The 25,159-nt window shown below is 47.2% G+C and overlaps 1 protein-coding gene across 4 annotated transcripts in view; it reads left to right on the top strand.

Annotated features, from left to right (window-relative positions):
* TRAPPC11 (trafficking protein particle complex subunit 11) overlaps window positions 1-25,159 on the top strand; it is a 41,319-nt gene that overhangs the window by 4,567 nt on the left and 11,593 nt on the right. For 2 of the 4 annotated variants that reach the window (XM_049771418.1, XM_049771417.1), the window contains exons 3-22: window positions 598-827; window positions 2,131-2,300; window positions 2,900-2,970; window positions 4,601-4,715; window positions 6,440-6,539; window positions 7,313-7,386; window positions 10,252-10,348; window positions 12,575-12,708; window positions 13,410-13,557; window positions 14,301-14,394; window positions 15,241-15,320; window positions 15,815-15,893; window positions 15,988-16,042; window positions 16,508-16,653; window positions 18,093-18,154; window positions 18,459-18,591; window positions 19,760-19,890; window positions 21,031-21,186; window positions 23,437-23,624; window positions 23,715-23,863. In XM_049771418.1, the coding sequence (XP_049627375.1) occupies window positions 598-827; window positions 2,131-2,300; window positions 2,900-2,970; window positions 4,601-4,715; window positions 6,440-6,539; window positions 7,313-7,386; window positions 10,252-10,348; window positions 12,575-12,708; window positions 13,410-13,557; window positions 14,301-14,394; window positions 15,241-15,320; window positions 15,815-15,893; window positions 15,988-16,042; window positions 16,508-16,653; window positions 18,093-18,154; window positions 18,459-18,591; window positions 19,760-19,890; window positions 21,031-21,186; window positions 23,437-23,624; window positions 23,715-23,863 (2,412 nt within the window). Of the gene's footprint in view, window positions 1-529; window positions 828-2,130; window positions 2,301-2,899; window positions 2,971-4,600; window positions 4,716-6,439; window positions 6,540-7,312; window positions 7,387-10,251; window positions 10,349-12,574; window positions 12,709-13,409; window positions 13,558-14,300; window positions 14,395-15,240; window positions 15,321-15,814; window positions 15,894-15,987; window positions 16,043-16,507; window positions 16,654-18,092; window positions 18,155-18,458; window positions 18,592-19,759; window positions 19,891-21,030; window positions 21,187-23,436; window positions 23,625-23,714; window positions 23,864-25,159 lie in introns of all 4 variants that reach the window. The other 2 variants (XM_049771419.1, XM_049771420.1) reach the window with 2 other exon arrangements.

Raw genomic sequence — 25,159 nt, 5'->3', positions numbered from 1 at the left:
GCCAGCCAGGAACAATTTCTAAGCACAGAGCCAGGAGTAACAACTGAGCGCCATCGGGTGTAACCCAAAAACAAAAACAAAAAAAAGAATTTTAGGGGCCAGAGCGATAGCACAGCGGTAGGGCATTTGCCTTGCATGCGGCCAACACAGAATGAATGGTGGTTTGAATCTCGGCATCCCATATGGTCCCCCGAACCTGCCAGGTGTGAGCGCAGAGCCAGGAATAACTACTGAACACCGCAGGGTGTATCCCCCTCCCCCCACAAAATAGAATTTCAGTAGCTGTCATGTAAAATGATGTCTAGTTTGGAGAATTTCCCTTTTGATCTCATCTAATGCCCTCCAATCTTTGCCCTTTTTTTGTTTGTTTGCTTGGGGTTTTTGGGCCAAACTACACAGGGATTCCTCCTGGCTCTGCACTCAGGAATCACTCCTGGCGGTGCTCAGGGGACCCTGTAGGTTGTCAGGATCTAATTCCGGGTCAGCTGCATCCAAGCCAAATGCCCTCCCTCCTGTGCTATCTCTCCAGCCAGGGAGCCCTGGTGTGAGGGAAGAAGCAGGTGTTGGACCCTTGCTCTCGCCACTCTCCCCATCTAGTTCCAGAGCCCTGGCGTGCTGCAGCCATGAGCCCCTCGCAGTGGGACCTGCCGGTGGAGCTTTGCTGCCGGCCTATGGCCTTCGTGGCACTGACAGGCCTGGATGTGGTCTACAACGCTGTCCATCGGGCTGTGTGGGATGCTTTCTGCGGCAACCGCAGGGCCGATCGAGTCCCCATTTCGTTCAAGGTGCTGCCGGGGGATCATGAATACCCCAAATGTAGGCCCAAGGTAAGGACTGTGTGTGGTGGTGGGGAGAAAGGGAAGGAGGGAGGAGAGGGGGGAGAGATCTGTTATCAACATTCCTTTTCTATCTTTTTTTCCTTTATTCCTTCCCTCTTCTTTCCTTCCCTTTCTCTCTTTCTTCTTTTTTTTTGGGGGGGGGGTCACACCCAGCAGCGCTCAGGGGTTATTCCTGGCACTACGCTCAGAAATCGATCCTGGCAGGCTGGGGGACCATATGGGATGCTGGTATTTGAATCACCGACCTTCTGCATGCAAGGCAACCTTACCTCCATGCTGTCTCTCCAGCCCCCCCTTTCTCTCTTTTTCTCCTTCCTTTCTTTCTCTCCTTCCTTCCTTCCTTCCTTCCTTCCTTCCTTCCTTCCTTCCTTCCTTCCTTCCTTCCTTCCTTCCTTCCTTCCTTCCTTCCTTCCTTCCTTCCTTCCTTCCCCTTTCCTCCCCTCTCCTTCCTTCCTCTGCCCCTTTCCCTCTCTCCTCTTCTTCCTCTCCCTTCCCCTCCCCCACCAGCCCCCTCAGGGATCACTCCTGGTGGTGCTTGAGGAACTAGGTGGGGTGCCATGACGGGACCAGGTTAGCCCTGTGCAAGCACTCTCCCCTCTATCCTATCACTCTGACCCCTTCTTTCTAGAGTACCCTGCATCGGTGCAAACACTTTGAAAGGAATTTGAGTTTTTTTCTGGTTTCCTCAGGGCTCAGGCATCACTTTCCACACTGTAGCCTTGGTTCTGGACTCCTGGGACAGCTGTTCACTTGTTCTGCTCCTCTGTATTTAACACTGGACCGTGGGGTGCCGGAGAGATAGTTCAGTGGTGAGGGCACTTGCCTAGCACTCAGCCGGTGTGGTTCGATCCCCGGCATCCCATACTCAGGCAGTCCCCTGAGTACTGCCAGGAGAGAGCCCTGAGCACTGCTGGGTGTGACCCCAAACCTTTCCTCTTAAAAAAGGGGAGGTTCGACTTTCTTCTTTCCCTTGGTCCACAGTTTAGTTCAGGGTTTGCGTTGTCTCCAATTGGCTTTCAGCACCAAGTAAAGCCACACTTTTTTTTTTTTAGCATGTTGGAGTTGAGCAGCTCTTGTAAGAGTAGCTACAGAATTTTCTGGGATAGGGCAGTCCACCCCAGGAGGGGGCATCTCAGCTCCTGGGTATCCTTAGCCAACGTCCTGGCTTGGGCTGTTCTGGAAACATTTGTCTGCGTGTCCATCTTGAAACGGACCACAGGGTTTTGGGGTGGTGGGGATGCAAAGCCGTGGCAGCCCGAGTCATTGCTGCCCCTCTTGGCCCTGCCCGCAGAGACCTTCGTATGAGTGGTACATCCCCAAGGGCATCCTGAAGACCGGCTGGATGAACAAGCACCTCAACCTGGTGCCGGCGTTGGTAGTTGTCTTCTACGAGCTGGACTGGGACGAACCACAGTGGAAGGAGAAGCAGTCGGAGTGTGCTACACGAGTGGAAATCGTCAGGCATGGGCAGGGGCTGTGGGGGGCAGCGGGGTCTACTTGGGTGCCCCCCACATGTCCCGACCCCACATAGTTTGGGATCCTGCTGCTGGGGTGAGTGGGCATTGCACGTGTCTGGCTGTGGGGCACCCCACTGCACCCTGTGCTCACAGTGGCTCATGTCACCCCTGCCTGCAGGGCACATGTGGCCTTGTCCCGGGTCACATTTCAGGCTGCCACTGGTGCATCTTGAATCCTGGTGCTCATAAACACCTCCCTTGGGCCCAGGTCACATCCTGTCTCTGGGCACAGGGATCACAGTGGGGTGGGACTCAGAGCCTCACCTTGGCTAGTCTGGTGTTGTTAGCCACCCCTGAGTTTTTGATACTGAAGCCAATTTCTTTTTTGATATTTTTTTTTTTTTTTTTTTTTTTTGGTTTTTGGTTTTTGGGCCACACTTGGTGGTGGTGCTCAGGGGTTATTCCTGGCTCTGCACTCAGAAATTGCTCCAGACAGGCTCGAGGGACAATATGGGATGCTGGAAATTGAACCCAGGTCGGTCTGGTTCAGCCATGTGCTTGTAGGACCCTTCTTATGTTCATCTTAATGTTTTTCGGTTTCAGGCAAAGTTTACAAGGAAGAAACACCAAAGTAGCCGTGGTTCTGATTCAGAAGAAAAGCCCTTTACCCCCAGGTATTCCATGATGGATCAGCAATGAATTCTTTTACCTTCAGCTCTTCCTGTTGGGTGCATAAATTTTAATGTTGAAAAATCTTTTATACTTTCTAAGATGGTGCATTAACTTTAGGTGCTAGTATTGAATGAATAAGTGCTAATTTTAAAAACAAGACAAATTTATTTTTTGTTTGTTTGTATTTAGGCCACACCTAGCAGCTTTCAGGGTTACCCCTGGCTCTGCACTCAGAAATTGCTCCTGGCAGGCTCAGGGGACCATATAGGATGCCGGAAGCAAACCCTAATCCGTCGTGCCTTGATGCGAAGCAAACGAGTTACCACTCTTCTATCTTCAGCCCCTTATCTTTTTTTTTTTTAAATAAACTTTTATTTTGGGGTTACACCTGGCAATGTTCAGGGTTATTCTTGATTCTTCTGTTAGAAATCATTCCTGGGGACCATATTGGGATTCTGGGATCAAACCTAGGTCAGCCATGTGCAAGGCAGACACTCTCCCCACTGTGCTATCGCTCTGTCCCCCAAAGAAAAAGACTAATGAGATTCCATGTCCTTTCCTATCTTCTGCTTTCTTTGTCTACTTTTGTAGGGAGACTGGTGCTGGTGATAAAAACAGGCATTCACTTGAATCTTTAAAGAGAGATGCTATTTAGTTCTCTCTAAGTTATGCTTAAAATCACTCTTCCTAATCCGTGAGGACCTTTTCATTTATCCACATCAGGGCAAATTAACTGCTTATGGAAATGTATTACTTCATAGAAATGTGCACCAAAGACTTTTTTTCCCCCTATCTTCTCATTTTCACAGCCCAAACTCTTGTAAAGAATTGATTTTGGGGCCTGAGCAGTGGTGCAAGTGCTAAGGTGCTTGCCTTGCAGGCGCTAACCTAGGACAGACCACATCCCATATGGTCCCCTAAGCCAGGAGCAATTTCTGAGCTCATAGCCAGGAGTAACCCCTGAGCATCATCAAGTGGGCCCCCCCCTCAAAAAAAAAAAGAATTGGTTTTGCATTATATCTTGGAAGCATCCTAAGTGGTTGTGGAAAGCTCTGGAATGATTGTGTGCATTGTAATATTGTCTCCTTGATGCTTGTGGGCCTTGCTGTTTGTTTCTCTCAGTTTATGAGAAAAGGAGGGAAGGAGAGAGAGAGAGGAGATAGAGACAGACAGACAGGCCCAGGCACTGTGTTTCTAACCCCTTTGGCCTGTGGGTCTGAAGAAGGGTAGTAGCAGAGAAATAATTCACAAGCAGTCAGTTGCAGTTTCATTGGAGTCAGCTCGCTTTATTCATTCCCTCACAGCTTTTTTTCACCACTAGTCTCTGCGCCCTATTTCCCAAACTCATGTCTTTCTCCAAGGAGCTTTGTCTGTCTCCCTCCCTGCTTTTCAGCTAAGCTTTCTGCTGTCTGCTTTCTGAGAGCTTCTTGCTCTTTTCTGGCTCTCAGCCTTTTGCTGCTCCTCCTTTGGCTCCCCTCCAGGCACTCTTTTATTCTTTATTTAAAATAGCCAGTCCCATTCCAGGCCAGGGTGAATCTGATTCTCCAGGTAGGATTAACACCTCAAAAGAAGAGGTTAGGAATCAGGAATTTGGAGGCAGGGTTACAGAACCTGACTTCCCACATCTTGTAGGAGAAGACCTGGTTGCTTCCGAGAGGGCAGCGGCTCTGTGCAACGCCTGCGAGCTGTCGGGTCAGTCCCTGTTTGTCCTGCCGCACACTGACCACCTGGTGGGGTACATCATCAGGTGAGCTGGGCCCGTCCTCCTGCCTCTCTCAATTTGGTCCTCAGGCATGGGAGAGTAGTAGCTTGGGCTCTTGCATTTCTCAGAAAAACATTGATTTATGGGGAAAAAGGAAAAAAATGACCTGGATGATACAGAGATCACAAGGGAAGGATTTATTTTCCCCTCCCGGAAGGATGTGTTGTCTGGCTTTCCTTGGCACAGTCATATCTGGCATCTTCCTAGGGAGCCTTCCCAAAAGGGTCTGTCTGTCTTTCTTTCCTCCCTCCCTCCCTCTTTCCCTCCCTCCCTCCCTCCCTCCCTCCCTCCTCTCTCTCTCTCTTTTCTTTCTTTCTTTCCTTCCTTCCTTCCTTCCTTCCTTCCTTCCTTCCTTCCTTCCTTCCTTCCTTCCTTCCTTCCTTCCTTCCTTCCTTCCTTCCTTCCTTCCTTCCTTCCTTCCTTCCTTCCTTCTTTCTTTCTTTCTTTCTTTCTTTCTTTCTTTCTTTCTTTCTTTCTTTCTTTCTTTCTTTCTTTCTGTCTTTCTGTCTTTCTGTCTTTCTCTCCCTCTCTCCCTCTTCCTCTCCCCCTCCCTCTCCCCCTCCCTCTCCCTCTCCCCCTCCCTCTCCCTCTCCCTCTCCCTCTCCCTCTCCCTCCCTCCCCCTCTCTCGTTCGTTTTTTTTGGGCCACACCCGGTGGTGCACAAGGGTTACTCCTCGATTTGTGCTCAGAAATCGCTCCTGGCAGGCTCTGGGAGCCATATAGGATGCTGGGATTTGAACCATGCAAGGCAAACACCCTACCGCTATGCTATCTCTCCAGCCTTAATGGGAAGGATTTTTCTTATGTCCTAAGAGCAGATGCAGAAATAAAAGAAGTTGGGGCTGGAGAGATAGCATGGAGGTAAGGCATTTGCCTTTCATGCAGAAGGTTGGTGGTTTGAACCCGGGTACCCCATATGGTCCCCTGAGCCTGCCAGGGGTGATTTCTGAGCATAGAGCAGGAGTAACCCCTGAGCTCCAGGTAAGACCCAAAAAACAAAAATAAAAAGTAAAAGAAGTCCTTGGGCACCACCTCTTACCTGCCCTTTCACCTGGACACATGTTTTTGATTGAGATTTGAATAACCTTACCTCTCCAAACCCTCAGATTTAACGTAGCTTACAATAAGAGCTTGGAAGAATTTTAAGAGTTCTCTGTTGTTTTTTGTTGCTTGCTTTGGGCCACACATGGCAGTGCTTAGGAGTTCCTCCTGACTCTGCACTCAGGAATCACTCCGATGGGGCTGGGGGACCTTAGGGGATTCTGGGGATCAAACCCAGGTTAGACCAAGTACAAGGCAAGCATCCTCCTGCTATGCTACCACTCTGGCCCCTAATTAGAAGTTCTTTTCATCAGGTATTTCTTGGATTATAATTAAGTTCTAGTGGCTTGGGTGTGTTTGTGGGGGGTGGGAAACTAGTTTTTTAATCTAGAAACCTGGACTGTTTCTTGCTTCCTTTAGGTTTTGTTTTGGCTCTATTCTCAGGGATCACTCCTGGCAGACTTGGGGGATCATATGAGCAAGTGGGGAATCAAACCCGGGTCAATTTTACCCCTGTACTATCGCTCTAGTCCTTTGCTTCTTTCTTTAAATTTGCACCCTCAGGAATGTGCTTTTAATTCTCACAGTTAGGATTCTTGAGAACAGTTTCACTGAAAGAATTTTAGTGTTTGAATGTGATTGTTATTGTTCTGCTTATTTTTTAACAGATTAGAAAATGCCTTTTATGAACATGCCCAGACTTACTACTACACTGAGATCCGAAGGGTGAAGTCTCATAAGGAGTTTTTGAATAAAACCACCCACCAGGTAGGCATTTTCTTGAAGTTGGAAGTCAGGGAGTGTCCTAAATGACGTATCATTGGTTAGTTTTGAGCTTATTAAATGGCTTTAACACTTGAAGTTTTTAAGTGACTTTTTGTACTTTTAAAACTTCCTAAAAACTAATTTCTTCACTGAAAGTTTTTAAAGTTAGATATTTTGGCTTCTTTCTGAACTATATAATTTGTTGTTCATTGGACTTGAGCTTTTTTTTTTTTTTTGGCTTTTGGGTCACACCTAGCGGTGCTCAGAGTTATTCCTGGCTAAATTGCTCCTGGAAGGCTCGGGGGACTATGTGGGATGCCAGGATTCAAACCGGGGTCCGCCCTGTGTTGGCCGCCTGCAAGGCAAACACCTTACTGCTGTGCTATTGCTCTGGCCTAGTTTTTGTTTTTGTTTTTTTGTTTTTGGGTCACACCAGGCAGCGCTCGGGTTTCTCCTGGCTCTACACTCAGAAAGCACTCCTGGCTGGCTTGGGGGACTATATGGGATGCTGGGATTCGAACCACCATCCTTCTGCAGGCAAGGTGAATGCCCTACCTCCATGCTATCTCTTTGGCCCTGTATTTTGGTTTTTGGGCCACACCGGGCAGCACTCAGGGGTTACTCCTGGCTTTATGCTCAGAAATTACTCCTGGCTTGGGGGACCTTATGGGATGCCGGGGGATCGAACCAAGGTCTGTCCTAGGCCAGCGCAGACATGCTTTTCAGACTTTTAAGAGATTGTGTGTAATGGTGCCTTTTCCCCTCTATTCTTTCAGCTTTTGTTTGTTAGACATCAGTTCAAAATAGCTTTCTTCAGTGAGTTGAAACAGGACACTCAAAATGCTCTGAAGTAAGTTTATACAAGTTAGTCAAACTAAGATGTTCTTTATGTAAGTGACAATTTTAGTAGTAGTTTTATGATCTTTTTTTTTTAATGGGTGGGCGGGAAGTAGCGGGTGGAGCAGGGGAGTCTGGGTAGCCCAGCCCGAGCCGAGCGGATCCCAGTTGAGCCCAGCATGCTGCATGCCGTCCTCGCCCACATGCCGGGACACCAGGGACACCAGTTTTATGATCTTAATTAAACTTCTCATTAATCTCAAAATGTTTATGTGGGTTAGATTCAGGATTTATTTATTATTTCACTGTTGGGAATCAGTGAGCCACATCCCTGGCTGCCATTTTGTGATATTGAAAATAAAATTCCAGGCCTGGAGAGATAGCACAGCGGTGTTTGCCTTGCAAGCAGCCGATCCAGGACCAAAAGGTGGTTGGTTCAAATCCCGGTGTCCCATATGGTCCCCCGTGCCTGCCAGGAGCTATTTCTGAGCAGACAGCCAGGAGTAACCCCTGAGCACCGCCAGGTGTGACCCAAAAAAAACCAAAAAAAAGGGGCCGGGAAGGTGGCGCTAGAGGTAAGGTGTCTGCCTTACAAGCGCTAGCCAAGGAATGGACCGCGGTTCGATCCCCCGGCGTCCCATATGGTCCCCCCAAGCCAGGGGCAATTTCTGAGCACATAGCCAGGAGTAACCCCTGAGCGTCAAACGGGTGTGGCCCAAAAACAAAACAAAAAAAAAAAAAAAGAAAAGAAAATTCCATTTTATTATTGGAAATAATTCGGATTCGGGCTTAATTTACTTAAATTTCATGACCTAAACTATCATGTCTTATATTAATATTTTCCCCTATTGTCTTAATCACTTTTATTATTATTTTGTTTGTTTTTGTTTTTGGGCCACATCTGATGATGCTCAGGGGTTACTCCCAGCTCTGCACTCAGAAATCTCTCCTGGCTTGGGGGACCATATGGGACGCTGGGCGATGGGTCCATCCTAGGTCAGCCGTGTACAAGGCAAATGCCCTACTGCTCTGGCCATTATTATTATTATTATTATTTTGTTTTTGGGTCACACCCAGGAGCGCTCAGGGGTTACTCTACACTCAAGAAATCGCTCCTGGGGCCGGGAAGGTGGCGCTAGAGTTAAGGTATCTGCCTTGCAAGCGCTAGCGTAGGACGGACCGCAGTTCGATCCCCCGGTGTCCCATATGGTCCCCCCAAGCCAGGAGCGATTTCTGAGCACATAGCCAGGAGTAACCCCTGAGCGTCAAACGGGTGTGGCCCAAAAATAAAAAAAAATAATAAAAAAAAAAGAAATTGCTACTGGCAGACTCGGGGGACCATATCGATGCCGGGATTCGAACCACTGTCCTTCTGCATGCAAGGCAAATGTCCTACCTCCATTCTTTCTCTCTGGCCCTGTTATTATTATTTTTTAACTTATTTATTTGCTTTTGGTGATGACTCATGGCTTACTTCTGACTCTGCTTAGGATCACTCCTGGCAGTACTTAGGGAGCCATCTGGGTACCAGGGGATCTAACCTGGGTTGACTGTGTGGCAGGCAAGCAACCTACCCACTTGTTATCTTTCCGACCTCCATATTTGGATATTTAATAAAATCCACAGGATTTTATTTTCTTTCTTTTTTTTTTTTTTTTTTGGTTTTAGGACCACATCTGGCAGGTGCTCAGGAGTGACCCCTAGTGGTGGTAAGGGACTGTCAGGTGCTTTGATCCTTTGCAATTTCAACTTCTGTTTGTTTGAGAAGGTGGCGTTTTGTGGTGTTTTGAAAAGAAAACTACCCCCCCCCCAAAAAGAAAAGTAGCATTTAATTTATCTTGGGGGCCACTCTCAGCAATGTTCAGAGTTTACTCCTGGCTCTGTGCTTAGGCCTCACCCTAGGAGGTACGCAGGATCCCCTAAGCTTGACCCTGGGCTGACTGCAGGCAAGACAAGTGTCCTGCCCTCTGTACTCTCTCTACGGTGTCTGTTTTTTTTTTTGTTTGTTTGTTTTTTGGGCCATATTAGGTAGTGCTCAGGGGTTACTTCCTGGCTCTGTGCTCAGAAATCACTCCTGGCAGGCTTGGGGGACTCTATGAGATGGTGGGGATTGAACCTGGGTCACCTGTGTGCAAAGCAAATGCCCTACCTGCTGTGTTATTGCCCCTATTGGTTTTTTTTTTTTTTTTTTTTTGGGTTACACCCGGCAGCGCTCAGGGGTTACTCCTGGCTCTACGCTCAGAAATCGCTCCTGGCAGGCTCGGGGGACCATATGAGGTGTAGGGATTCAAACCACCGACCTTCTATATATGCCTTACCTCCATGCTATCTCTCCAGCCCCTACCCCTATTTTTTTAATAGATTTTCAACAAAATCATGCATAGTTGTCTGGTTTCACTTTTCAGCATCTGTTCTGTCCATTTCTGCAGATGTTTAGGATGAGACATTGTGTGTCATTTACAGAACCTTCATGGGGCCACTGGTTCTGCCCCACATGGAAAGTCTTTTACTCCTCCCACAAATTTCTTTTTTCTTACTGTCTGTTAGTTTTTGGGCCACACCTGGTGGTGCTTAGGGATTACTCCTGACTCTATACTCAGAGATCGCTCCTTGTCCTAGCAGTTCAGTGGACCATATGGGATGCCATGAATTGAACCCGGGTTGGCCACATGCAAAGCAAATGCCCTCCCTGTGCTATCGCTGTGCTATCGTTCCAGCTCCCAATGCATACTTTTTGAAAAGTTGATTATTTTTCTGGAAACCAGAGATTCAGGCATACACAGCTGAGATGTTGAATCACTGTTAGCTTTTATTTTTAATAATTTTATAGTCCACAGTCTCCCTCATATTGATTCACAACCCCACATGTGTGTATCAGGAACTACCGGACCGCCTATAATCTCATTCATGAATTGAGAGCCCATGAGATGAACATTCTGGAAATTAAGACCATGGCAGGATTTATAAACTACAAGGTAATCAATTTCTCTTCTTCCAGATTAATGAGAATTTGTCTCTTTGGAGATGAGAGCTTGTGTCGACAACCTTTCTGCAATTATTGTACAGATTTAAAGTGATTGTTCTTTGCCTTAGCAGTTGCATTTCAGGGAGTGCATGAGAAGCTGTTTCTTGTATCTTCTCATGGGAAACCGTTAGGAATGTCCCCGCAATAAGGGGTCTAGTGGAGTTAGTATAACTCGGTACAGATGTAGGACAATTCAGAACGAGATAGTTCTGAGTATCAGTATAGGTTCTTATCTTAAGATATATTGTTAGATGAAGAAAGTGATGCATGAGGGGTCTGAAAGATATATGGCAGGTCGGATACTTTCCTTGCATGTGGCAGATTGGGGATCAATCCCTGGCATCCCAGATGGTCCCCCAGACCCTGCCAGGTGTGATACCTGAGTGTAGAGGCAGGAGTAAGCCTTGAGCACTGCTGGGTGTGTTCCAGAAATAAATGAATAGCAACAACAGAAAGGATCATATTAATTATAATGATACTTGTATAAAAACTTTGCTCTTTTTTTTGTTTGTTTGTTTTTGGTCACCAGCCACACCTGGTGACACTCAGGGTTACTCCTGGCTATGCGCTCAGAAATCACCCCTGGCTTGGGGGACCATATGGGAAGCCAGGGATTGAACTGAGGTCCGTCCTGGTTCAGCCATGTGCAAGGCAAATGCTCTAACGCTTTCGCCACTGCTCTGGCCCCAAACTTCACTCTGAATATTTGCACAGACTCGTCTTTCTCTAGAACATATCAGGGAACTCACCATATGTGTGTTCTCTTTGGAAAGAGAAATTGATGATTGGAACACGGGTAGATGAGAGGTTTTTTTTTATGTATTTTTTTGTGTTTAAGAAAGAAAACTTGAGTCTGGAGAGATAGCATGGAGGTAAAGCATTTGCCTTGCATGCAGAAGGATGGTGGTTTGAATCCTGGCATCCCATATGGTCCCCTGAGCCTGCCAGGGGCGATTTCTGAGCATAGAGCCAGGAGTAACCCCTGAGTGCTGCCGGGTGTGACCCAAAAAAACAAAAACAAAAAAACAAAAAAAGAAAGAAAACTCAAGAAAAAAACAATAGTCAACTAAAGCTAGTGACGAACATGTGAATTAACTTAAGTATCCTGGTTTGCCTTTGGCCTTGCATGCATGTAAGTTATTGCATTTTGAAGTAGCATCCCAGAACAATTTCCTGCATTTCTATAATCCTTGTGTGATAATATTGGTTATGTTACGAGAAAAAATTGCATTTTTTTGGGGGGGTTGTTTTTTTGAGCCACACCTGACAATGCTCAGAGGCTACTCTTGGCTCAGCACTCAGAATTCACGCCTGGTGGATCCCGGGGACCATATGAGATACCAAGGATTCAACCCAGGCTGGCTGCGTGCAAGGCCAATACCCTTTGTGCAGTTCCTCTGGCCTGAGGTTGCACTTTCTGGCAATTCTAAAACTGGAAGTTGCTTTGTCTTACTCCGTTGGAGATGGGTCATTTCAGCCCGTCTGTACATTAATTGAACGTGATATTTTGTTATTGCTGTTGGGTTTTTTGTTTGTTTGTTTGTTTTTTTGGGACATACCCGTTGACACTTGGGCTACTCCTGGCTATGCTGCTCAGATTGTTACTGGCTTGGGGGACCATATGGGACACCGAAGATTGAACTGAGGTCTGTCCTGGTCAGCGCCCTACCACTCAGCCTGTTGTTGTTTTTTCTCCCATATAGCTTTTAAAGTTTTTCTACAGGGGAGAATTGATTTCGACAATTAGAGTGTTTCCCTGTACTAAGGGATCTGAGTTTTGACTATTACTAAATTTTGCTTTTGGGGAAGTAGCAGTTTTTATTGCCGGGAACTTGGGAGAAGGGAACTGGTGTCCTGTTAACATAGCCAGACGGTCTCACAGGTTATGCTTTTTTTTATACTGCATTTGCCCTTGGCTTTGCTTTCCTTCTATTTTGAGGTGACTGTTGGTGTTCCTCTTGATTTGGGGGTGACCATCAGTATTCCTCTTGATCTGGGTGTGACTGTCAGTTTTCCTTAATTTGGGGGTGACTTGATTTGACTGTCAGTTTCTCTTGATTTGGGGGTGACAGTCAATGTCCCTTTGATCTTGGGGTGCATATTGATGTCCCTCTTGATTTGAAGGTGCCTGTCAGTGTCCCCCTTGATCTGGGGTGCCCTTGTGCTTGTTTTGCAGATCTGCAGGCTGTGTTTCCAACACAACACCCCACTAGATGCCATTGCTCAGTTCCGCAAACACATCGACGTGTGTAAGAAGAAAATAGGTAGCTCCGAGCTGTCCTTCGAGCACGCGGCCTGGATGTCCAAACAGTGTGTGTCTTCACCTTGGTGGCTTTTCCCAGGGCGAAGGCGTGGGTGTGGACTCTGGTGTTAGAGTTTAGCAAAGATCCCTGTTGGGGTGCCGAGCCATAGTCCAGCGTGTAGGATGTTTACCTGGCGTGAACCTGAGCCCCAAACTCCACATGGTCTCCTGAGCCCACCAGGAGTGATCCCTGAGCGCAGAGCCCAGAGGAAATCCAGAGCACCACCAGCTTGGGCCAAAAAAAAATGAAAGAATAAATATCTTTTGTGGGGGGAGTTCTTAAATAGCATTTCTTGGTGCTGTGACCTCTGTAGTTCCTCTTTCCTCATTCGTTTTTATTTTTTTTGTGGGGGCACAATTGGAGGCTTTCTGGGGTTCTGTGCTCATTGATCACTTCTGGCAGGCATGAGATGCTAAGAATCAAACCCAGGTCAGCCAGGTGCAAGGCAAAGGCCCTCCCCACTGTGCTCTCGAGCCCCTTTTTATTCTTTTTATGTTTTTGTTTTTGTTTTGGTTTTTGGGTCACACCTGGCAGCTCCCAGGGTTTACTCCTGCTCTATGCTCAGAAAACGCTCCTGGCAGGTTCGGGGACCATATGGGATGCTGGGATTCGAACCACTGTCCTTCTGCCCTCAAGGCAAACGCCCTACCTCCATGCCATCCCTCCAGCCTCATCATTCTTTTTTGTTTTAACTCCACCCTCCCAAAGATTCCAGGCCTTTGGGGATCTGTTTGATGAAGCCATCAAGTTGGGACTGACAGCAATTCAGACGCAGAACCCTGGCTTCTATTACCAGCAGGCTGCCTACTACGCACAGGAGCGGAAGCAGCTGGCAAAAGCCCTCTGCAGCCATGAGGTATGTATCCGGAAGCCTCCCCTCTTCTGTAGGAAATAAGTCTCCTCCTCCTCTTGTTGGGCTGAGGAAATTGGTGTTGCCTGTCTAGTGTGGCTCTTCTGTCCCAGACTTGGGATAGAATCCATCTGATTTCACTGCAGAGTTTAGGGTGTTTTGGGAGCCAAATGTAGACTCAGGGACCTGTCTGATGATCCACTACCAGCTCAGGAATAGAGGTAAGGAAAAAATAAGGCAAGAAACAAAAGGCTTTTCCTCTTAAGTCAGGGCTGCAGAGGCTGTTTCTTCCTTCTGGTGCTCAGCTGCGGAAGACATCAAGATGCTCCAGGAAAGGGCTTGGATCAAGCCCAGGAGCACATCTCTTAGTCATTTCTCTTGTGGGCCTTTCCCTCTGGGAGGGCTTTGGCACCAGCCATGGGCCTGGCCTGGGAACCCAAGGATGCATATCAGTGGCTAATTTGATATTTTAAAGTATGCTGGTATTTGCATTTCTGCAAACTTTTTTGTTCTTTCTTTTGTGGGCCACACCTGCCAGCAATCATGGGTTACTCCTGGCTCTATGCTCAGGAATCACTCCTGGCAGCTCAAGGGACCCTGTGGAATGCTGGGAATCGAACCCGTGTTGGCCTCGTGTAAGACAAATGCCCTCCCAGCTGTGCTATCACTCTGCCCCTCAAAAGTCCCTAAGAAACTTGGGTTATGATGAATCAGGAACAGTCTTACTGAGTGCATGTTTTTCTTCACAGCCCTCCATCTCGTACCCCAGTCCTGATCCCTTGGAGACACAGACAGGCGTCCTTGACTTCCATGGACAGAGGGCCTGGCGGCAAGGAACACTGAGTAATTACCTCTTTGCCTCTCCCAGCCTCCAGGCAGACAAGACCATGGCCATTTTTCCACTGTGTGGTGCATGACCACATCTCTTTAGAATTTTTCCAGCTCTTTCCTTCCAGCTATGGTTGTTTTATTATTATTGTCATTGTCATTTATATCACTATATCATTATGTACTATTCTGAATTGTAATCAAACACACAGGGTATCTGTCTTTTTGTTTTGTTTTGTTTTGTTTGGGGCTACACCTGGCAGCACTCAGGGATTACTCCCGACACTAAGCTCAAAAATTGGGGAATTGGCATGCCAGGAATCGAACCCAGGTAAGCTGTGTTGCAAGGCAAATAACCCTATACCTGTCATTTAAGGCCACATAGCTAATAAGGCATTCAAATCTGTTTCCACTCTTTCAGTTTCTCTTAAATTTGCAGGGGTTTTTTTTTGGTTTGTTTTTTTTTTTTTTTTTTTGAGGAGGTGACACTTTAAAGCCATATTCACCTATCTATCCTGACATTTGTTTTCCCCATGTGCCTTGAGATGCTAATATGTTGTGTAGCCCTGGGTCTGTTGAGCAGTGTGCACTGTTTTAGGAATGATCCTGGGCACGTGGGTCTAGGGGCGCTTGAGTCCACTTAGCAGAATTCTGAACTCCCCTACTGTTCTCAGAACACAGGTCACAGAGACTTGTCTGTTGGAACAGATGTTGCTGGGCACCTCTGAGGCTCCAGATGGTCTCAGAACGCGACGGGTCTTACATTCAAGAGAAGGACTCAGGGAGGGCTCATGTCTACTGCTCCTGTGAGGAGTTGGCTCAGGGCCCCCTCTAACATGAACTGTGTCTTCCCTTACGCAGGTTTTGATCTTTCTGATCCTGAAAAAGAGAAGGTGGGAATTCTTGCCATTCAGCTGAAGGAGAAGAGTGTTATCCACTCTGTAAGTCGTCATCAAATATCCCATGAAGTTTGGTTATTTTGTTTGTTGATTGGTTTTAGTTTGGGAACACAATTGGCAGTGCTCAGGAGTTATTCCTAGCTCTGTACTTCAGGGACCTCATGGGGAGCCAGGGATCAAACCTGGGACAGCAAGGCAAATACCCTCTCCACTGTGCTATCACTCTGGCTCCAGTTTTATTTATCTATTTTATCATTTTAATTTTTATACTTTGTTTTGGGCCACACCCATCGGTACTCAGGAGTTACTCCTGGCTCTGCACTCAGAAATCACTGTTAGCAGGGTCGGGGGACCATATGGGATGCCAGGGATCAAACCCAGGTCCGTCTTGGGTCAGCATGCAAGGCAAACACCCTACCACGTTGTTATTGCTCTGGTCCCCTTTTATTTTTTAAAAATCTTTCCCCTATAATTTTGCAGGAAAACTTAGGGTGGTTTCTAGTGCCACATCTCCACTGTGGTCTCTTTCCCCACAGGAAATGATAATCACTCTCCTGAGCAATGCAGTTGCGCAGTTTAAGAAGTACAAGTGTCCAAGGATGAAGAGTCACCTCAGTAGGTGTCTGGACCATGCCCAGTTTCTCAGCAGCCCGGCCTCATTCCCCAGCACACTCTCCCAAGTCTTTATTTGTTTGTCTTTCCTTTGTAGTGGTTCAGATGGGAGAGGAATATTATAATGCGAAGGACTATACCAAAGCTTTGAAGTGAGTCCCATTCACCCTGGATTTATTTACTGGTCTTCTAAGAACCTTTTTGGTGCAAATTTGAGTCATAATTGTTGAAAGGATGTGTATTTGGGGGGGTTGGGCCATGCCCAGCAAGTGTTTAGGGGTTATTCCTGGCTCTGCACTCAGAAATAGCTTCTGCCAGACTCTGATGACCCTATGGGATGCCGGGGATCCAACCCGAGTCGGCTGCATGCAAGGCAAATGCCCTCTCCACTGTGCTATCACTCTAGCCACCTAACTTCCCTTCTAAGTTCCATTTTTCCTCATGGTAGAGTCAGTTGATGACTGCCTGGCTTATTTTGCCAAACTTTGTAGACTGAAGATTTGATACTGTACCCCAGTTCAGTGGTGCTCTGGGGGGGTGTCCACATGTGGGAAGGGAGGATAGTGCGGGCCTAATCAGTCCTCCCCAGTCCAGCCCAGCCCTCCTCGGTCCTGCAGGCTGCTGGACTACGTAATGTGCGACTATCGTAGCGAAGGCTGGTGGACGCTGCTCACATCCATCCTTACCACCGCGCTCAAGTGTGCCTACCTGACAGCGCAGGTCAAGGACCACGTCACTTACTCGCTGGAACTCCTTGGCAGAGGTGAGTTCATCCCTCCCTGTTTTTACTTTATTTATTTATTTATTTATTTATTTATTTATTTATTTATTTATTTATTTATTTATTTTGTATAGTTCAGAAATCTTTTATTTTATAAAAACCTTTCATGCCATGAATTCATAAGCAATGGGTTCCAACAGCTCAGGCTTCTCTCCATTGGTTCTCACAAAGTGTGCTTCTCTGGGTGGAGCAGGCTGTGCTTCAACTGAACCCAAGTCCTTTTCTCTCTGGCTTCCTCCTTTTTCCAGTCATTCACTCGCTTCAGGAAGTTGTCTCGATGTTTAGAGTGCTTAATATGCGCAATTTGAACATTAATTCTCTTTGCAAGAATCTTGTCCTTGTTTCTTTGCAACAATGCCAACAGCATGCTTGGTCACATCCGGTTTTTCCATGGTGACATTGGTGGGACTTTTTTTTTTTGAACAGCTCATTCATTTTATGTCTACTATATCACCTTTCTTGTAAATCTTCATGTATATGGCCAAGGAACAACTGCATGTTTTTGAAAAGATCTAGAAAACATACAGTAGGTGCCCCTCCTCTTTCCCTTTGTGTTGGGCATGACTGCGATTTATTGGGAAGATGGTTACCCTCCAAAAGGCAGGACCCTTCCTGTTCTGTTGAGATAGAGGAACTGAGTGGGTTCAGAATGTTCCACTGGAATTGAATCCCTTGACACAAAGTTGAGTTAGCAATGAGTTGGGACATCAGTCCTAAGAAATGATGTGACTTGTGTGCAAATGGAAATGGGCCAGTCATATATGTGGTGAAGGATGAGCTGTTTGTATTAACCAATGAAATGCTTGGGGGAAAAAAAGCTTGTAAACCTTGTATAAACTGCTTGGAAATTTGAATTGGGAATTGGGGTCCTTGTTAGATGAGACTTGGGTCTCATCTAGCTGAATAAACTCCATATTGTATTTTGCATATAAAAAGAAAAAGACCAACTGGAAAAAAGTAGGGTCCCCTCCTTTCTTTCCCTGCAGTCTCCAACCCTTCTTTTCCCTTCCACCCCCACTGCTGGGCTGGGCACCCTGTTGCAGTGGTCTGAAAACCAGAAAGATCACTTGGGGGACGCTCTTGAGTTCTCTTAGCCAACTTCTCAGCTGAGATGGAGACATAGAGAAAGAAAGCACCACTGCTTTGTCTTTTTCTATGGTGGAAGATGATTTTTTTTTTTTTTTTTTACCTCCTCTCGAGTTCTACAGGAGGATAGAAAGATCAGGGCTGACTTTTGGAGCATCCTTCTTTCTGCATTTCATGGGTGATTATGCTAAACCTCCCTTCAAAGAATGATTTATTTTACTTATTGTGTTTGCATGTTTTAGGAACCAACTGTTGGACGGTGATATGAATTTATTGGGGAATCCCCAGCTTTCTTTATGCTAAAGCATTTTCTCTTTCTTTCTCTCTGTTACTAGCTTCTACTCTGAAAGATGACCAGAAATCTCGGATAGAAAAGAACCTCATAAGCGTTTTAATGGTAGGTGTTGGCAGTTGGGGGATCTCCTTGGGTCTCCAATCCCTAGCATCCCACATGGTTTCCCAAGCACCACAAGGAGTAATTCCTGAGCACAGAGCCCCTGGCCGTGTGTGTGTGTGTGTGTGTGTGTGTGTGTGTGTGTGTGTGTGTGTGTGTGTGTGTGTGTGTGTGTGTGTGTTTGTGTTTTAAGCTCACTGGTGCCCACTTGAATCCTGGCCGTGTGTGTGTGTGTGTGTGTGTGTGTGTGTGTGTGTGTTTGTGTTTTAAGCTCACTGGTGCCCACTTGAATCCTCTGTTGGTGCAGAACGAAAGCCCTGAGCCGGAACCTGACTGCGATATCTCGGCTGTGAAAACTGCTCAGAAGCTGTGGGCCGACCGAGTGTCTCTGGCTGGCAGTAACGTTTTCACAATAGGGGTGCAGGACTTCGTGCCATTTGGTAGGTAACCAGCACTGCCCCCACCCCACCCCATCCTCGGATGATTCAAGAGAATTCTATCTTGTTTACTGTACACAGGAAGAGGGCAAATAATGAAGCTCAAGTCAAGGGCTTCTCAGAAGTACGGACTTTTTACCTGGAGACTGACTTCTTTCTCTGTGGTGATTTCTAAAGATCAAACTTTGATTTTTAAATTTTATTTAATTAAAAAATAATTTTTAGGGGTTGGAGCGATAGCACAGCAGTAGGGCATTTGCCTTGCACGCAGCCAACAGGGGACAGACCCCAGTTTGAATCCCGGCATCCCATATGGTCCCCTGAACCTGCCAGGAGCAACTTTTGAGTACACAGCCAGGAGTAATTCCTGAATGTGGCTAGGTGTGACCCCCCCCCAAAAAAAAATTGGGGGGGACTGGAGCAATAGCACAGCAGTAAGGCATTTGCTTTGCACAAGGCCAGTCCAGGACGGTCCCTGGTTTGGTTCCTGCCATCCCATATCCCCTGAGCCTGCCAGGAGTGATTTATCAGTACAGAGCAAGGAGTAACCCCTGAAACTATTGGGCACAGACTAAAAACAAAAATTTTTTCTGGGGGAGGACCACACCCAGTGCTCTGAGGTTACTCCTGGCTCTGTGCTCAGGAATTACTCCCTGTGGTGCTTGGGAAACAATGTGGGATGTTGGGGATCAAACCTCAGGTCGACCACAAGCAAAGTGAGTGCCCTACCTGCATTAATATTTCTCTGGTCCCAAAGATCAGGCTTTTAAAAAGTGTGTATCTTGGGAGCTGGAGAGATAGCAGGGTGATAGGGAGTTTGCCTTGCATGCAGTCGATCTAGGACAGATGGTAGTTTGAATTTCGGCATCCCATATGGTCCCCCGTGCCTACCAGGAGTGATTTCTGAGCACAGAGCCAGAAGTAACACCTGAGCACTGCCGGGTGTGACCCCAAAACAAATCAAAACAAAAAAATTTTCAAAACCAAAAAGGCAACTTTTGAGAGTTAAAACCAATCTTTGGAACCACAGTCTGAGTTCTGTTGCTGAGTGCCATCAACGGAGGGCAGTCCTGGGCTCAGAGATGTCCTTTTTGGAAATTCCTGGAGCTGAGAGTTGTTATGGATCCAGTGTGTGTGCAGTGCATGACTCGGCCCTGTGCTTGATTTCCAGTGCAGTGCAAAGCCAAGTTTCACGCCCCGAGTTTCCATGTGGATATTCCCGTGCAATTTGATGTTTATCTGAAGGCTGATTGTCCACACCCCATCAGATTTTCAAAGCTTCGTGTCAGCTTCAATAATCAGGTAAGGACACCTTGTATGTCTTTGTGTGTGTGTGTGTTAACAGTGCCTTAACTGCTCTTTGTGTGTGCACACGTGTGTGCATGCCCTTTTGTGCCCCACATTATAGCTACTGTTAAATTGGGTAAAACATGTTTGGTAGAGCTGGAGAGATAGCGTGGAGGTAGGACGTTTGCCTTGCATGCAGAAGGATGATGGTTCAAATCCCGGCATCCCATATGGTCCCCTGAGCCTGCCAGGAGCGATTTCTGAGCGTAGAGCCAGGAGTAACCTGTGAGTGCTGCCGGGTGTGACTAAAAAAGCCCAAAACAAAACAAAACCATGTTTGGTAGATTTGAGTGCTAATGATTCCACCATCCTAAATGAGCCTAGGTGTGTCTAGTGAAAGAAATGTGTTTTTTTCTGGTCTTTAGAAGTCACTAAAAGTCACTGTAAACTTCTCGAATATTCTAGGCATTTTCTAGTAACCAATTGTAGACACATTTGGTTTTGTTTTTTCCCTCCAGAATTAGGACCAGACTATATTTTCTAAATTTGCTTAACTTTAAAGTGTGATACAGTGTTTTTAAGTGCTTTCTTTGATTCCATTTCTGGGTTGTTGTGGGTTTTTTGGTTTTTTTCTCTGTGGGTTACTCCATCTCTGCACTCAGGAATCACTCCTGGAAGGTTAGGGGATCCTATAGGATACCAGGTTGGCTGCATGGAAGGAAAACTCCCTACCCACTGTGCCATCACTCTGACCCCATATGTTCTGGTGTTTGAGTTTTATCTTGGCACTGTATTGGTGGAGGGCCTCTCTCCAACAGTGCTTTGGAGGCTCCTCCCAGTGATGTGTCAAGTAGTGGAGCTGCCAGTTGGGGTTGGGGGCAGAGCCCAGGGATGCAAAAACCAGAGCTAGAACTGGGCCTCAGTGGCCCCATAAGACCAGGAAGGGAAGGAGTGCGTGTGTGTGTGTGTGTGTGTGTGTGTGTGTGTGTGTGTGTGTGTGTGTGTGTGTGTGTGTGTGTGTGTGTGTGTGTGTGTGACCCCTTCCAGGCTGTCTTCATCTCCTTATGCTCTGACTTTGAAGCAGCTCTCTGCCGAGCAGACCCCCAGGATTGACTGGCCGCCATTCCTTCACCACCTTTTGTCCCCTCTTCCCAGGAATACAACCAGTTCTGTGTCATCGAAGAAGGAGCCAAGGCGAGTGATGTGCTGGACAGTTCAGCTCAGGGGAAGATGTGCCTGGTTCCTGGGAAAACCAGGAAGTTTTCCTTTAAGTTTGTTGCAAAAACTGAAGATGTGGGGAAGAAGATTGAGGTCAGTTGAGCCATTGGGTGGGGAATGTCTCCAGTGGCGGGGGATGATTGTCCATGTTGGGGGAATTTCCCTGTTACAGAACTGCTAACTAAAGAGCCCCCTACGGGAATATGCTTCCCTTGAGATCCCCTCTATGGTCCCCCATCTCTACCTGCATATGCCATTGTGCCTGACACGTCACCTCTCACTCTCCCTAACTTCAGCCTCATTTGGTTTGTTTTTGGACCACACTTGGTGCTCAGGGTTGCTCCTGGCTCTGCATTCAACAATCACTCCTAGTAGGCTTGGAGATACTAAGGGATGCCAGGGGTTGAATCTGGGACAGCTGCATGCAAGGCAAATGTTCTACTCATTGTACAATAGCTCTGACCCCTCAATCTTTTTTCTTTTTTGATTTTTGGGTCACCCTGGTGATGTTTGAGTTACTCCTGGCTCTGCACTTAGAAATCGCCCCTGGCAGGCTCAGGGAACCATATGGGATGCCAGGAATTGAACCATTGTCAGCCCTGGGTCAGCCCCTACCATTGTGCTATATCTCTCTAGCCCCTCAATCTCATTTTTTTAATGACTACATAGTAAAGAAATTGGAATGAATATGGGGGCCAGAGAGATAGGAGGTAAGGCATTTGCCTTGCATGCAGAAGGTAGGTGATTCGAATCCCGGCATCCTATATGCTTCCCCAGCCTGCCAGGAGCGATTTCTGAGCGTAGAGCCAGGAGTAACCCATGAGCACTGCCGGGTGTGACCCCCCCCCAAAAAAAAAAAAAGAAATTGGAATATATGAATATAGAGATGTTTTTTTTTTGTTGTTGTTGTTGTTGGTTTTTGGGCCACACCTGGCGGTGCTCAGGGGTTACTCCTGGCTGTCTGCTCAGAAATAGCTCCTGGCAGGCACGGGGGTATGGGATACCGGGATTCGAACCAACCACCTTTGGTCCTGGATCGGCTGCTTGCAAGGCAAATGCCGCTGTGCTATCTCTCCGGGCCCAGAGATCTTAAGCTTGAATTATTGCTCATGGGTCCCTTATAACTGCAATAACATTGTCAGGGCAGTTATTCTGTTGGCACCATGGATTCATAATTCAGACTAAATTTTTCACTGGCATTTTGGTGTTTAAAAATTATGAATGATACATATTTTTTTTTTGTTTTTGTTTTTTTTTTGGGCCACACCCGGCGATGCTCAGGGGTTACTCCTGGCTGTGTGCTCAGAAATAGATCCTGGCAGGCACGGGGGACCATATGGGACACCGGGATTCAAACCAACCACCTTTGGTCCTGGATTGGCTGCTTGCAAGGCAAACACCGCTGTGCTATCTCTCCGGGCCCTGAATGATATTTTTTGGTTGGTTTGTTTTGGTCCTACACCCAAAAAGAGCCCTGGGATACTATCCCCAGTTATCATTATCATTAGGCCAGATTGCAAACAACACTTCCCCAGGAGTGGGCCCACAAACACGCACACAGAAGTTAATTAAATCATTTTTTTTTGTTTTGTTTTTTTTTTTTTGGGGCCACACCCGGTGACGCTCAGGGGTTACTCCTGGCTATGCGCTCAGAAGTCGCTCCTGGCTTGGGGGACCATATGGGATGCCAGGGGATCGAACCTCGGTCCGTCCAAGGCTAGCGCAGGTAAGGCAGGCACCTTACCTCCAGCGCCACCACCCGGCCCCAATTAAATCAATTTAATTAAACCTGCAATCAGGAATTTTGTTAAGATCATGAATAATTTTTCTCTTAATGTAAAAGCTGAAAGAAATGCCCTCCCCTCAAGCATATAGACAGACACACAAGTGATATCAGGAAGTTGGTAAAATCATTTAATTTTTTTTTAATACATAGGCCCAAAACTCTGAAAGCTTTAGAAAAAAAATAGTGAGATAGAGCGATAGTACATTCAGTGGTTTATGTTTGCCCAGTTTAAATTACCAGCATCCCATAGGATCCCCCATGCCCGCCATGAGTGATTTTTCAACACAGAGCCAGGAGTAACCCCTTGAACACTGCTGACCGTGCCCTCTCCCTCCCTTGTTCAAGAAAATAAAAAACCAGTAACACAAAACACATCTGTTTTCCCTCGGTGTGTTTGGGCTCTAAATTGTGCTGCCTGTGGGAGTCTAGATGGGCCTGTGCAGTTGGTCCCTGACCTGGAAGGTGCCTCAGTCAGTTTCCTGGCTGGGGATTTTTCAGGGCACCCTCTCCCCCCACCACCACCACCCCCCGTTGTGCTCATGGCTTCCTCCATGCAGATCACGTCCGTGGACCTGGTCCTGGGCACCGAGCTGGGAAGGTGTGTAGTACTCAACTGGCAGGGGGCAGGTGGTGACGCTGCATCAGTCCAGGAAGCCCTGCAAGCATCTCGCTCCTTCAAGAGACGACCCAAGCTAGTGGACGGCGAGGTGCCCTGGGATGGGCTGACAAGCCAGGCCAGCACTATGTGAGTGGCTGCCCCCAGGGCTTGGCCTGCCCAGTGTGTCAGCGTCTCCCCATAACTCTTGGCTCAGTTGCCATCTCCTCTTCCCTGCAGGATCATTTCCAGGGTCCCTGAAATCACTGTGAGTCTGCAGCATGCACCGCCTGCCCTGGCCAACGAGATGTACTGTCTGCTTGTGTCTGTGCAGTCACGAGAGAAGACCCGCATCCGAGATGTAAAGATTACTGCAGGCCTGAAGCCCGGTAAGCCCTTTCCTGGGGCTTCATCCTGGCTATTAGTGGTCGGGTCCTGCAGGGTTAGGGGTTCGGCCTTGGAGCCTTCCAGGCTGGACCAAGTGGTGCCTGGGGGGCCAAATGGTTCTGGGGACCAAATCAGAGTCATCTCTGTGCTGTGTCTCCAGCCGGAGTGTCTTTCTCTCTCTCTCTCTTATTTTTTTTTGTCACACCCGGCGATGCTCAAGGCTTACTCCTGCCTCTACACAAGGATCATTCCTGGCAATACTTGGGGGATACCTTGGGGTACTGGGTCAACTGTGGTGTGCAAGGAAGATACTCTCCCTGCTCTACTATTGTTCTTCTGCCTGACCCTATCTATTAAAGAGTTTTTTTTTGTTTGTTTTGTTTTTGTTTTGGGGCCACACTGGTGATGTTCAGGGGTTACTCCTAGTTATGCACTCAGAAATCGCTCCCGGATTGAGGGACCGTATGGGATGCTGGGAGTTTGAACCTGTGTCCATCCTAGGTTAGTGTGCGCAAGCAAATGCTCTACCACCTGTGCCACTGCTCCGGCACCTCTCTTAAATAGTTTTTATTTCAAGAAATTGCACACAGCTAACACAGGATGGACCCTGGTTCAAATCCCTGCATCCCATATGGTCCTCTGAGCCTGCCAGGAGCGACTTCTGAGCGTAGAGCCAGGAGTGAATCCTGAGTGCCGCCAGGTGTAACCCAAAAACCAAAATAAAGAAAGGAGAGAGCGAGGGGGGGAGAAAGAGAGAGAGACAGAGACAGAGACAGAAAGAGAAGAAAGATGTGAGGGGAGAGAAAGAAAGGAAATAAGTGTGTGTATATGTGTGTGTGTGAGAAAGAGAAGGGGGGGCAAGGAGGGAGAGTGAGAGAAGGGGGCGAGAGAGGGAAAGAGGTGTTTAAGAGAGAACTAGGGTTTGACTAAACAAGCAAGCCCTAAAACTAAAAACCAAATATAAAAAAGCAGGTCAGAATTAATTGAACGTAAAATAAGCACCTTTAGCAGCATGGTATTGTGTTGCTTTAAAATAACGTCTTTGGGGGCCAGAGCCATAGCACAGCAGGGAGCACATTTACCTTGCCCACAGCTGACTCGGGTTCAATCTCTGGCATCCCATATGGTCCCCCGACTTGCCAGAAGTGATTCCTGAGCACAGAGCCAAAAGTAGGCCCTTAGCAGGACCAGAGAGATAGAACAGCAGTAGGGCGTTTGCCATGCAAGCAGCAGACCCAGGACCGATGGCGGTTCAAATCTTGGCATCCCATATGGTTCCCGAACCTGCCAGGAGCAAT

The sequence above is a fragment of the Suncus etruscus genome, chromosome 4 (genome assembly GCF_024139225.1).
Source record: "Suncus etruscus isolate mSunEtr1 chromosome 4, mSunEtr1.pri.cur, whole genome shotgun sequence".
NCBI classification, from domain to species: Eukaryota; Metazoa; Chordata; class Mammalia; order Eulipotyphla; family Soricidae; genus Suncus; species Suncus etruscus.
Note: the sequence above shows the minus strand (reverse complement) of the source record. Positions and strands in the feature narration are given on the sequence as shown.